Raw genomic sequence first — 13,973 nt, 5'->3', positions numbered from 1 at the left:
TTGATTGAAAGAATAAATGGTACAATTAAATTAAAATTAAGAAAACATATCTTAACGAGCCTAAACCATTTGTAACATATGGGGGAAAATACAGCAAAATATATTAAAAAGAAAAATGTTAAAAAGAAAAGAAATTACCAACAGCTCTCTGAAGAGCAGAGAGCATATAAAAGTGAATCAATTGTACACTGATAACTCTTAATCTTGGGACACCTTCTTCCTCTGAGTGAGTCTGGAAGAGCAGGGAAGCGAAAGTCTTTGGGGCCGCTTGTCTGACCAGTGAACATACTAACACGCAGAGGGATTTAGTGGTGTTTGTAAGAAACAGAAGAGCTCAGTGGTAGAACTAACATCACGGAAATTGGTAAATTTAGATAGACAGGGCTATGTGGGATAAGCATAACTATGTTTTGCTTTGCTTTAGCGAGTTTCAATTTATGGTGGGAATTTAGGCAGATTAAATTGACAATTAATAAATACAAATGACAACTACACTAACATTACATGCTGGGAACTAGAAAATAATCCAACAGGGTTCAAATGTGCCTTACAATTGTTTTACTTCTCCTCAAACTGCCTAGTAGCAACAGTTGGGTTACTCTGCACTATCTGTTGCCGCCTGTTGACGAGATATCACACTGTTTCTCACCAGATGCAGCAAACTATTTGTTTTCAGAATGAGTTCCTGTGAGGACCTTGATATGGTGCGTAATATGTAAACATCTCACAGACAACTGATGGAAGCGAACGATGCCCAGAGCTGACACCTATTGGTTCTGTGGAGGTAAGCTAAGCAGTCGAGCGGCTCCTGCATTGGCACTAGTTGGTGATGGCATTCTATGCATTACTTATGGATGGCTCCTGCGTAAACTCCTAGAGACAGACCACGACCATAAAGGTCAGCCCATCTGGCAGTTTCAGTCAGTCTGTGTACATGGATGACATTGGGGTCCCTGGGGGAAATCAAATTGCTGCGGGGTTGGAATCAGTGCTATTTTGGTGAGCAGCAATATGGTAGAGAGCTCAGGAGGTGTTGCAGGTGGAAAGAGGGAGGAGTCTACAAAAATGTTTGGTTCATCTGGATTGAACTTTCATACCATGTTTGGGGGGATTAATGCAGCGATGAAATGATGTTAACATGACTGAACATACTCTAGTGTACTTACAGAATTCCTAGCGGGATGGCGAGGAACTGGGAAGTGACTATTCAACGAAATGTTTACACTGAACTGTAAATTAATGATGATTCATATGTTGAAAATCGAGAAAAGAGACGAAATGATGATTGCAGTAATATAGTACACAGAATGTTTGTTAGAACATTCTTTTTATTCAATGTGGTACTCTTAGTATAATTCATATAACATTCAAATATATATGTATTCTTGATACATTCAATTTTATTATTGTTGATTTTTGATGTGTTGTTTATGCTTGGACATTTTTTCAATTTTATAGAAGGTGGTTGGACGTGGATTCGTTTATTCATTTTGATTTTATTAGAAGTTATACAATAGTATAAACAGGTGGGTTATGTTGGGGAAAATCTAAATGACTAATTATAAGGTGTGCTTTAAAAGCTTGGTGTCCTTATGTGTCCTTGTTGTGTGAACTGCCTCACCACAGTTGTTTAGTCTATGCAAAAGAACACTCAGCAGCATGTCCTGGATTGAAATGATAATAAGGACTGTGGGAGCGTTAAGATGGGTACAGAGCTATGTTATGAGAACATAGCCTCCTGACTACTACATGGCGTGGAAGCCATTTTGTGTGTGTGTTATGCTTTCGTGACGTATTGCCTGTGACACTGTATTGTTTACTTGGTATAAATATCCGATGCTCAGAGTCAGACCTCTGAGCAGCCTTGATCCATGTATACTGTATGTGAATCAACTCTGTCTCCTTCTTGCAAGAATAAATGGCCAATTGATTAATGATTTTCCATCGGTCTTGCGTGAATTTTTCTAACAAGTGTCAAAAGCAAAATGCAGATTTGATCTCTAATGAACTCATCACAACGTTGCCATGCTGAACACACTGAAGCTGAAAACAGTCTGCCTCCACACCACAGAGTGATGCCACTAGAAGGGCCCATTCTGTACACGTAGAAAGGCCCACGTAGGTTTTTTGCCAATTGTATGAAAGTACAGCAGACACATTTACTGGTTTCCATGTCAGCAGAGGAAAGTGAAACGAACAAAAGAAGAAAAAGTACTTCTAGCTGCTTCTTGCAACTTTGGTGATAAGTTAGGTGTTCTTTTAGATACTGGTACCAGTGTGACACCAAAATAATACTGTTTTGATAACTCACTTTGAGGAACATTAACTTTTTCTCCTTTTTTTCAAAATAGGTAAAGCTTTTGAAATGCATCAGTGTTTAATTCTGTGCTGCAATGTATCTTAATCTACCTCTAATTTAAAAAATGTACATTTCATGACAGCTGATGGAGGCTATAGACCGAAGTATCATGAATAGAGGGGCTCCAGACACTGGATTATATACTTGTACATTCTGTGTATTTTGAGACAAAAACCTAAACAGTCAATTTGAATAATTGAGAACAAAATGTATGCACATTCACGTTTCTGTCTGGCTGATGATTGGTCGACTGAACGTGCAGCTGCTCTCCTTCAATCACTGAACACGGAAGCGGTGCGTTTAACGCATTAGGCGATCAAGGCAAGAGAATTAGACCATTTGAGATGACTAGTTGAGATGGTGGAGGGCTGGGGTTAAATTAGCCAGGTCTACACTATTCTTACTTTTTAAGTAAGTGGATGGATCAGATCACCAGCGCTTGTCTTTGCGCCATAGATTATTAGAAGTGGACGTAGTCGTCTTGACGTCACCCATTGGTTTTTGGACCGCGGTTTTGAAGCCTCAATTTAGCCATCGCCATCTTGGATTTTGTCTGTCGGCATCTTGGTGTTTTTGGAACCAGTGAACACAAGTGACCATAGTTGGACTGCACAGGAGTGACGGCGTGGTAGAGACAACAAAATACGTCCTAAAGCATACCATGTTTTATTGTCTACCTACTCTAAATTGGACCATCATTTACGAAATTACCATCATGTTGTGTTGCAAAAGACTTGACACTAGCGATTGAGACCATAAACTCATGTTTACAATGTTTACTGAGGTAATAAATCAAGTGAGAAGTAGAGTCATTTTCTGATAGACTTCTATACAATCAGACTTCTTTGTGCAACCAGAGGAGTCGCCCCCTGCTGGTCAGTAGAGAGAATGCGAGTTTAAGGCGCTTCCGCATTGGCTTCACTTTTAAGAACCGGAGGTTGCCGCCCGGTTCGCGCTGGCTGAATGCGAGTAGCTACAGTTGCTAACTCCATATCTTTCCCTGGATATAAGATTCCAATGTTAATATCAAGATTTTCTGTCCTTTATCAGTAACGTTTTAACAATCATCATAGCCATTGTAACACAGCAGTCACAATCTGGAGGTATGTTGAAATATAGAGACAGTAGTTGGACTGTCAGATGTCTGACAGGTGTAATTAGCATCAGTCTAATGAGAGCGCTGTGCTGTGTGACGGCTGACAGGCAGGCTGTCCCTGTTACGAAGTGCATCTGCACCGTATTCATTGACCAAAGCTACACGACAATAGTTGTGGTTTCCTTTGACTAAGATAATACTAAAATGCCAAACTTCAACTTCACTTAAAAAAACAGAAGCAGTGTTTAAATGATTAAAAACTAAGAAGGACGTTTGACACAGGGCTAAGAAGAAGACTCTTTAAAAAGAGTCACACTTGTTGACCTATAGGCCACACATACTCACACAAAGACCCACTCTTGTAGCCCACACTGTGCAGGTGTTGCTGGGGTCAGTTAAGCCTGCGGTGATTCCAACATAGGACACGGCAAAGATGCACCAAGCTGACACAACTGTAGGCTGACTGTTCCACAATGAGGGTCAGTGTGGCACACTCCCCTCCCCTGAGCCCCTATTTCTTCTTCTTCTGATGCGATTTTCCGGCTGTAGCAGCGGTGTCCTTAAGGGGTGTGAGGAAAAATATATAGGAGTATTGCGATATTATGTTCTGTGACACTGTATGGATTCTCAAGTGTACATGCAAAGATGACTTCAGTCAGCTGTGTGCCACCTCGGAGTATGTGCCCTATCAAAGTAGTGCCAAGGCATTGGATGTCATGGGGATTGTGATGAATGCGTAGGACAGCAGGACTCATGTCTGTCTGTGTGCGAGTGTCATTAGTGAAAAGATAGAAGGTCAAGTAGTGGTAGTTGAGGGCTGGCACATCCTGATCTTTGTCCCCCTACACGTCCCCATACACACCAAAATATAGCACCAATTGAAGGAACAGGCTTTGCTGTGTCTGTGATGTGCGAGTAGGAACACTGTGTTCAGTACAGATACACCTCACTTGTTATAGAGCAGCCGTGGAGTCTACTTCCTCTGTTCCTCCTTCCTCAGACAGTACCTAACTAAAGTATTCAACCCGCCTTTTTCCTATTTTCTTGGGAAAAAGAATTAAAAAAGAATTAAAAAAGAATTAAAACTGATTTCTATGTAGATTTTATGTAATAGACGGACACAAAATAGACCAATTCTTTGAAAAAATCTGCGTTTTCTACTCCTTTGCTATGTAGCTCCTAAATAAGTTCTGGTGCAACCAATCCGTCATCAGTCTACCTGTGTGCAATCCAAGTGTCACATGATCTGTCACAAGATCCAACGGAGCACCATTAAATCCATTATTACAAAATGGAAAGAATATAGCACCACAGCAAGCCTTTCAAGAGAGGACCTATTTCGCTTCAACAATTTTTTGTATTTTGTGTAGGTCCATAAAATCCAAATAAAAATCCCTTTTAGTTCCAGGTTGTAATGCAAAAAAAATTCCCAAAACAAGGCATTGGGTGTTGGATACTTTTGCAAGGCCCTTTATAGAGTGCATGTGCATTTAGAGCACTCAAGTGGTACTAAGGTGGGAGAGATTTCCCCTCAATCAGGACACAGATGATGGGGCCTTCATGAGTAGCTACACTAAAAAAGCTAAATAATAATAATGGTAAAGAAATGTGTATTCGTGCACTAGTGCATAAAGGCCTCTAAGCCAGTTATTCAATTCCTACCAGTTGGGCACCAGCGAAATGTAGAAACCATCCTGGACCACAATGACCGGCTTAATGAGGCCCAACATTAAATGTCTCCTCTCATAAGTGCATGTTATACCACAAGGTAATCAAGACTGCCGGGTTGTTTCATTCTGCAGAGCATCTTCAGCCTCGTGATCACAATGTCCGCAGCGTCCCCGGTCATTTCTACCATCTCTTATTTCGAGTACACGACTGACGGGGCAGCGTGCCCCTCACACTGCTAAAAAAAAAAGCAAGCTTCCTCCTCACTCACAGAGTCCTGGCCAGATCAGGGAAGGGAGAAGGAGAGAGGAGGTGGAAAACATAACTGAAAATTAGACATATAGGAGCCATATAGACCGCCTTGAAGATGTTTTAATGTGTGGTATAAAATGTCAAAGACAGGCCTTAATGAGACACAACTCAGGGGCATGCTTCATGAGGTTTCTGGGGTACATTGTCATTCCCATGACAAGAAAAGAAATGGTGTTGAAAATAAAGGCAGTAGGCTGGAACTAACTATCGTTTCTATTTTGTATCGATTAATCCGTCAATTCTTTTTTTTTAGATTTAATGGTTAATAGTTTGGTCTACAAAGTTAAAGATAAACCAACCAACTTTTACAGAGGGGACATCTTAAAGCTGCAACAATTTATTGCTAAAATGCTCAAATTTCACAACATCAGCCATATCCTCTGGTCTCGTGTTTCACAGTGTTTGCCTTGGTCTCTACACACACACACACACACACACGGAGCAGAGACAAGTGAAGTGACGATAACTTTGTTTTGTTTTGTTCTCCATGAAGTTTTTTGAACTCGATGGAAAATAGCCACGGTGTTTCATGTGGAGCCAGCGCTCCGCCATATTGTGTGCTCTGACTATCTGAGCATGTCGTTAACACACTCCTGGTGGAAGGAAATGACGGGAGTAACAGGGGAGGCAGCTTTAAAAGTGACTTATTTTCTTTTGTGCTGTGAGTGCTGTGAGGTGGGCCTAATTTATGCCAATGTGAAGAGTGGTTCATGTGGATTTGGAAAAGTAACTTTTTAGAAAAATAAAGTTTTAAAAAACTTTAAAGACTTAAATTTGATAATGGAAGTTGGTGTAGAGGTAGGGGGTAGAAAGAGTATTTGATTGGGTTAGCAATAGGAATAGAATAGAAAAGTTATTGAAAATAATTATAGAAAGAAAGCCTATTGCAGCGTAAAAAGTTGGTGTTGTGTTTTCAGCTTGTTTCTGCAAATTTCAAGTTCTTTATTTATGATTAGAATGAAACATTGTCATTGGCAATGACATTGTTTGTCAAATTTAAAAATTAGGATCTAAGACAACATAAAATACGGCAAGTTAAAATATTGGAATAAAATGTAATATAATATAAACGTAAAATACAAAAGAATTAGCTAATGCCAGTTTAAAGCTGAAAGAGGCAAAGATTTCAGATGACCAAACAGAGCAAACAGGAGAGGGAATCTTGGACTTATAGTTTGCCATGAAGCCAGAAGAACCTATGAAAAAAACCCAGCTGATTATCTTTCCATTCAAGTTGGAACATTCCAGCCTTTTGTAGCGCTAAAATGCGAAGCCTTCAGCACTATCAGGAGCACGGCACCAGCACAGCACATGCAGCACACGGAGTGCCATGAAACAAGGCGACAGTGTGACCTGCTACAAAGGACGGTGAGAGGTGTGCTTCACCACTCGCTTCAAAATACCATCGCCATAAACGAACATGTTCCTTGGACCAGGTGTGCAGGGAGAACGCTACAAGTTAGCTCCCAAAAAAAAAACCCTCCATAACACTCCCACCTTTTAAGAAATATGGCATTGTAGCTCGAACAGATGAGATGAAAAGAACTCTTATCACCTGCCTCTCCAAATAAGTTTAATACGTCCAAATGCTGTTTGCCCGAATAACCACCATTACAGCCACTTACAGGTAACCTTTCAGCGCAATGCACAAAAGAAAGAGTGATTTGGGATCATGTGTCGGGGCCAACAGCTCCTCGGTGACATTTGCTGCGAAGCAAATAAATGGCTTCTCTTTTGTGAAGTGAGAGCTACTGTGTGATGAGCATGTGGGCTGCCGGGCTGCCGCAGGGTCAATGGTCAAATGTGTCGCCATTAACGGCTAGTGAAATTACAGTTCTGATATGAAACAGCGAAACCAATTTACAAAAGCAGAAGGTAAATTATGCCACTTTTAGCCCATCGTCGTACATTTTTTAACTCGTACAGTCTTAATCATGAGCGACTGCGTCGTGATTAATGGTGCACTTTGACCACACACTTTTCAAACGCTATAGCTCGTAACACTAACGTTCCCAGTTGGTTTCTTCTACTACGTTAAACAAGTTATTGAGAGTTTTGTCTGGAGGTACAAAACGTACAGCGTTGGAGTGCCTTAGTCCCGGCAACGTCCCAGGTTCGATTCCGGCCAATCAAATGGCAAACGATAGCATGATTTCCGGGTCTCGATATACCGAATTTTTTCTTCCAAACCTCAGTGTTTTAAACCAGAGAAAGCTGTATCTACACAATAGTAAGTATCCAAGAGGATATACAGAACTATTTAGTAGCTACAACATCTACAGCAGGGGTCCCCAAACTTTTTCCTGTGAGGGCCACATCACTGAACATATCGTTTGACCTAGGGCCCGATTATGGGGGGGTGGGGGTGCTACGTGCGTGCTACTCGCAGGTGAGCGACTGTTGCATCGTGCGCGCGGATCGGGGCGGAACACCGCCGTGCGCGATACAGAGAGCAGGGGAATTGAAAACTCGCGACCATGTAGTGACAGACATGACATGCCTGCGTGTAAATAAATTAAGCACAAGTACTCGTCCTTCAAGCTCCCGTCTCTCGGCTCTTCTACTTCTTCTACTCTTCTTCTCCTACAGGGTGCGCGCATGACAGCTCTCATCTCGTTCGCCCCCTGGTGGTTGGCTGATTCAGGAAGCGTTTGATTTGATATGTAGCAGAGCACGTATTTTAAACGTTAATATCGCAGACGATCATGCTCATTTAGTCGTGGCAGCCAAAATCGTGATCGCGATTAAAATTCGATTAATTGTGCAGACTGAAAAAAAATCATAATGCGTCTCTGGTATTGTTCAGGGGGCCAGACCAAATGTGGAGGCGGGCCGCATCCGGCCCGCGGGCCGTAGTTTGGGGACCACTGATCTACAGTATCTCTTACCACATTCCAGAAGAAAGGGTTGAAGATGATGGCGACCACAGCGAGACAAAAGCTGGAGTCGTGAAAGTTGGTGTATTTTAGGAGCCCTTCCATCAGCGTCAAATCCATCTGAAAGAAACAGCCATGTGAAATATACACATTTAAAAAAAAAAAACATAACTACATTGAGAGACGGATGGTTGCTGGTTATAAAAAGGTGTTGGATATTGTCAGCGGTCACAGGAATGGAAACATTAGGCAGCCTTCCATCCAAATTTAGCGCAAATTTAACAATATTATCAGAAAATGGGCAAAAGATCATGTGAATTGATTTCCATCCACTACTATGTATGTGAACATTAGCGGTTGAGCGCATCGAGATAAACAGTTGGTGGCGCTAATTCTCCAGAGTACCACTGAACCATTGCGATGACGCGACAAGATGACATCATCAAAAGAGCGCCAGCGAAACCTCAAATGGTGGAAAACCCATGAAGAAAACGCGATGGAAACGTGACATTTATGTTTGTTTCACTTATGAAACCGAGTCACCTCATCGCTGTACGCACAGATCTGATGATCCTCGGGCACTGTTTTCAATCTCATCAGTGGAACAGAAGCTTCAGTGGTGAAGACTGTTTCCATTTGGCTTTTACATCCACCTCAGACAAGCATAAGTTAATGTTTTTTCAATATTTAAAGTTTGTTTCTTGTGTGCACAAATTGACAGCGCAAAGCATAGAAACAGATGGATGGAAACACACCCACTGTAAGACTTTAAAACCGTCCTCAAACCACTTCTGGCTACTTATTCCCATGATATTTTCTATGACGCTTGCAGATACATTTTAGTTAAACGTTGAAATAAAGAGAGCTTCGGCAGATACTTTTTTTTCTTGACCTGTATTTGGCTTTTTTTTTAGATTCTAAGTTATTTTTCAAAAGAAATGTACAATATACACTGTCAGTTAGTTTTGCTCCAAAACAATATTTGCTCTAATTTGACATATTGTTGCCTAAATGTTACGAGGTTTTGTATTTGTCATTGTACGACAACCAAATTTCGATTGTAGTCCCAATTTGCTACATAGAAAAGAAAACAGGAATAACAAACTATATTATATATGGAGGGTGGAGGATGAGTCTCACAGCCAGAGGAAAGAGGCTGTTTTGAAGTCTGGTGGTTGGCAGCTGATACCTCTGTATCTCTTTCAAGCCTGCAGCAGGGTGAACAGGTTATGCTCTTTGCAGGCTCCTCTTCTCACCAATATCACAGTGAAATCACAGTAGTATTTCATACAATATTTTCACTGTTAATGAAGGGTGGGGGAGCGGATGACTTTTTTTTAAACGACGCATGGCAGATTGGCGTAAAAATGTATTCCAATGACGGGTACGAAGCGGAGCGGCATTGACTGATATTCCTTCTCTGTCACACACTGGAGGGCTCTGTGTGGCGTTCCAGTTTACGCCTTCTGACGCAAGGGATGAAAAGCAACAACACAGCACAGCAACACTGTGTTTCATATCACAGTGTTGGTGCCACAAGGGCAATACAGCCTCAATTAGCTCATGTCATTTTACAGTTCGACTGACCCCATCTCCCAATATAATGATTATTTCATAATTAGCTGTGGGACTATTCTTTTACGACGTGCGAACAATGATTCCTGTTCTTAAGAGAATTCGCCATGAGGGTCTGTCTTGAAACAAAAACGCCACTTTACTTCGACTTTCAGGACACCGATGATGAACAAGGGACGAGGTCAGCGATACAGATAAGCCACTGAGTATTATCAGATATTTATGTTGGATCACTCACTTTAGGGGAGATACTACAGATGTAATAGGGTAAACATCTTCATGTCTAATAGAGATCACCTTGAAACTTCCACGGCTGATAACGTTACACAAGACAATGATTTGTATCTGTATTGTATCGCAAGTTTTCTGAAATTGTATGTTTAAATACTCAAATGAGGCATTATCTTATCGTCCCAATTTGGAAACATTTACGGAGGAAAAATCTGAACATGTTTTTAACAACAACCGGTTCTATAAATCAGGCTATGAATTATTAACAAACTGCTCTGTGAAAATATTCAGAATCTCAATGAAGCTTGGTGTGTGTAAGCGCTACTTAAGTGAAGCTTGAGAAAACAGCTTGTAAAATATATGTGTTGTAAAATTCCATACATTTTGCAAGACTCTACAGGTGAATAGGTTAAAATATCAGCAATATGATACTGATGTCAGATTAGTTTGTCTTATCTTTTTCTAATGGTAACAGGCAACAGGTCAGAGTTAACCTGTTCATTTTAATGGGGGCTCTGATCCTGAGTACATTTTATTGTGAAATGCTGCAGGTCTGGTTTGTTATTGTCAACAGGACATCACCAGACCTATTGTTTAAATTAATGAGAATAAATAATAACAGATGTACAAGATGGTTTGAAAGATGGGTAGCACAGAAGGTACCTTGTTTGTTTTTTCAACCTATCTGTATGCGGTTACCTAACCAAAACAATGGTGCTTAAATAAAAAATAAGAGTTTAAACATATAATTTGTGATGCAAGAATACAATTTCTAATTATATGTTATTGCAAGGACATTAACTTTCATATTCTGCTTGGAATAACCATTTGTTTACTGTGGGTTTGCAAAACAACAACAAGCTTTTATTTTGAAAAAAGGGCTACCGTACCGCCTGTTTTCCGGCTGTCACGAGCTCAGCAAATGAAGCAGACTGGTTCGGTCGGTCAAACCGGGACCTTCGCTGCTCGTCTGAAGCGGCTTCACCGAATCACGTGAAAGCTAAGACATGCAGGCCGGCTTCATCATCAACAGTTTCAGTTTTACCTTTGAATAGTCGAGGTTGTTGAGTCCTCCGCAGCAGTCCAGCGGCACAGAACGTGTCTCTCCTGCAGGATTATCGTCCCGAACCGCGGCCACGTCGCTCATACACACCGAGTGAACGCTGGCGGACCAGCAGCCCTCATCCACGTGTGTGAAAGATAACGAATATTGCACAATTTGGGGTGCAAGGGTCTTATTTTGTCAGAGCAAGAAGGGAGCAGTTGCAGTGGGGGGGTGAACTACACAAGTCCTGATAACCTCTAACCCCGCTCAATGCATCCTGGGAAATGTAGTTCATGTTTCACTTGTACTGGGTAAAAGCAATTGGTATTTTACACCCATTGCAGCCCATATTTTCGCCCAGAAATGAACTCGAATCCTAAACTTTTGGACCTGCTGTTACGCGTCCAAACCTGTAGGGTTTCTTTCGTCCTGCATCAGTCTTCTCTCTTTGTAGTAAATTGTAGTCTTGCTTTACAGAGACATCTGCTGGCTGACAATATTAAGGCTGTTTAAAGTTTGCATGCGTGAGTAGAAGCCCCCCCCCCCCCGCCCCCTCCAGCATTAAAATGATGAGACATCTTTTCAATCATCACATTGTATTGACATAAAATCAAAACCAAAGACTGAATCTGTTATGCAGTGTTAATAAATATGAATTAAAAAATCCCAGGATTCTTAAATTGATTGACAGGTCTTTTGATCCGGGGACATGAACTGTGAATTGTTGTTTTCAAAAGCTTGTTTATATCTGTAAATTGTGTGTGTGCGTGTGTGTGTGTGTGTGTGTGTACAGTATATATATATATATATATATATATATATATATATATATATATATATATATATATATACATACATACATACATACATACATACATTAATTTTTCCTTCTCCCTCCGTTCCTCCTCTTTCTCTTCTGCTCTTTTATTTGCACTTCTGATCTCCTTCTTTCCTCTTCTCTCCATTTCACTCTTTTCTTCTCATCCCTCATTTTCTCTGATCTCCTTTTCATCAACTTTCCCCCCTTGCCTGTTTTTCTTTCCTCTGTTCCTCCTCTTTTTTCACTTTATCCTGCCTCATGTCTCGTTCTTTTGAGTGTTCTCAATATTCTATTAATTTCCTTCCCCCACCTTATTAGCCGACCATGATTTGCTGCCTCCTCTTTTCTGCTCTCATTGTCCTCTTCCTATTTCTGGTCAAGTCTTTCTCCTTTCATCGCTCTCTCTCCCCTTCACCTTGACAGCTATTTGCCTCTCCTCTACCTTTTCCTCTCCTGTGATCTTCACTTTCTGACTCATATCCTATATTCTTTCTCCTTCACTCTCCCCCCCCATCTTTCCTTTCCTCCTCAGACCCCCCGCTGTTTGTTTGGATGGTGGATCAGTTAAGTAGAAGATGCCCCATGTGGTGGGAGACATAGAGGGAGCGCTTAAAGCCTTGCCGCTCCCTGACTTGAGCATGCGGTCCGTTCATCAGCCTGCAAGCTGTCGGAGGCAAGAACCCCATCATGTCAAATCAAACGATCCAGCCAGCTGCTGAAGATAATTGAGAACCTCTCCTCCGTCTTCCCTTTCTTCTTGCCCCTTCATCTGCTCTTCTTCCTCACTTTCTCCTGCTGCTTATGAGCTCCAGATGCAAACAACAGAAGCAATATAAACAGAAAACAAACAAGGTAACTGAAGAGTCAAGTTTCATCCTTTGGTTTCGAACCACTCTGAATCTGTATATTGTTTTGTTGAGAGCTTAGAGGACTGTGTTGTAATTCTATGTTCTATTGACTGAGGCTTTCCTCCCAGGCTCTTGTGACTCTTTTCATTCACATGTATAAATGTCCCTGAAAGGATGTTGGTACATTTGGTTTGAAGCACGTTCTGAGTGAATACAAGAAGGTAAAATGGGAAGATATTCATTCTTAACAATTACATTGTGCAAAACTCACCGTGATGTCACCGACCGTCCTCCCCTATACATCTGATGCTCATTTCCAACTGACCAATTGCCAATTCAAATAGGCACCATCCATCATTTCATATTCAGAGAGGAGTAGTCTGACATTAAAGGAAATACACAAAATCGCTTTCTTTCCGGGCGATAAAGGAGAAGATTAACACTGCCGTTGTGTTTGTACGGTATATACACTTGGCAACAGCTAGCAGCTGGTTGGCTTAGCTTAGCACAAAGCAGCACCACTAAAGCTCACCAATTAACGTGCTGTATCTTGTTTGTTTAATTCCTACAAACACCTTCATGTAAAAATGGAGCGGGCGGGGATGGACTTCATTGAAGTATCTGTTTTGGGGTGACGTCATCTCTTCCTTCCCTCAGTGTCATCATCCCAATTGGACGAAATCCCTCTTGGATTGCATTCAGATGCCATGAATGGAATATGCATTACGAGGAGAGTTACATAAAAAAAAAAAGGACTCGTAAAAGACAGGCCAGCATAGAGAAATATGTTGCGTGACAGTTGACAAAGGAAGTCATTGTTGATCCCGCAGCAGCGGTAACAGCTTGCCTCCCTCTTACCACCTGCAACTATTTGTTTTTTCACACTGCATGTGTGACTTGTAGAGAGGCTCCTTCATTGCTGTTCATTGTGGGCATGACGGCAATCATTGTTCCTGACATCTGACCTCCATTCTGTAAACGCGGTTCTGGGGTGTTACTATTCTAGAAGAAGAAGAAGAAGAAGAAGAAGAAATTCCACCTCAGATGATCAATGCAATCCCTTATTCTGCAATGTATCACTCCTTTATGTGTTTATTCGTCCATGCATGACCTAAAGCAATAATGGTGAACGATACATTTGTT

General features: G+C 41.2%; 1 protein-coding gene across 1 annotated transcript in view; it reads right to left on the bottom strand.

Annotated features, from left to right (window-relative positions):
* Window positions 1–11,356, bottom strand: part of pemt (phosphatidylethanolamine N-methyltransferase) — a 54,455-nt gene extending 43,099 nt beyond the window's left edge. Inside the window, exons 1-2 of the mRNA XM_079183232.1 lie at window positions 11,163–11,356; window positions 8,324–8,431 (exon numbers count right to left, since the gene is read on the bottom strand). Of these exons, the coding sequence (XP_079039358.1) occupies window positions 8,324–8,431; window positions 11,163–11,264 (210 nt within the window). The 5' untranslated portion in view covers window positions 11,265–11,356. The remainder of the gene's footprint in view (window positions 1–8,323; window positions 8,432–11,162) is intronic.
* Between the last annotated feature and the right edge of the window lie 2,617 nt (window positions 11,357–13,973).

Source organism: Pholis gunnellus, assembly GCF_910591455.1.
Source record: "Pholis gunnellus genome assembly, chromosome: 21".
NCBI lineage: Eukaryota > Metazoa > Chordata > Actinopteri > Perciformes > Pholidae > Pholis > Pholis gunnellus.
This window is presented reverse-complemented; position numbering and strand designations above follow the sequence as displayed.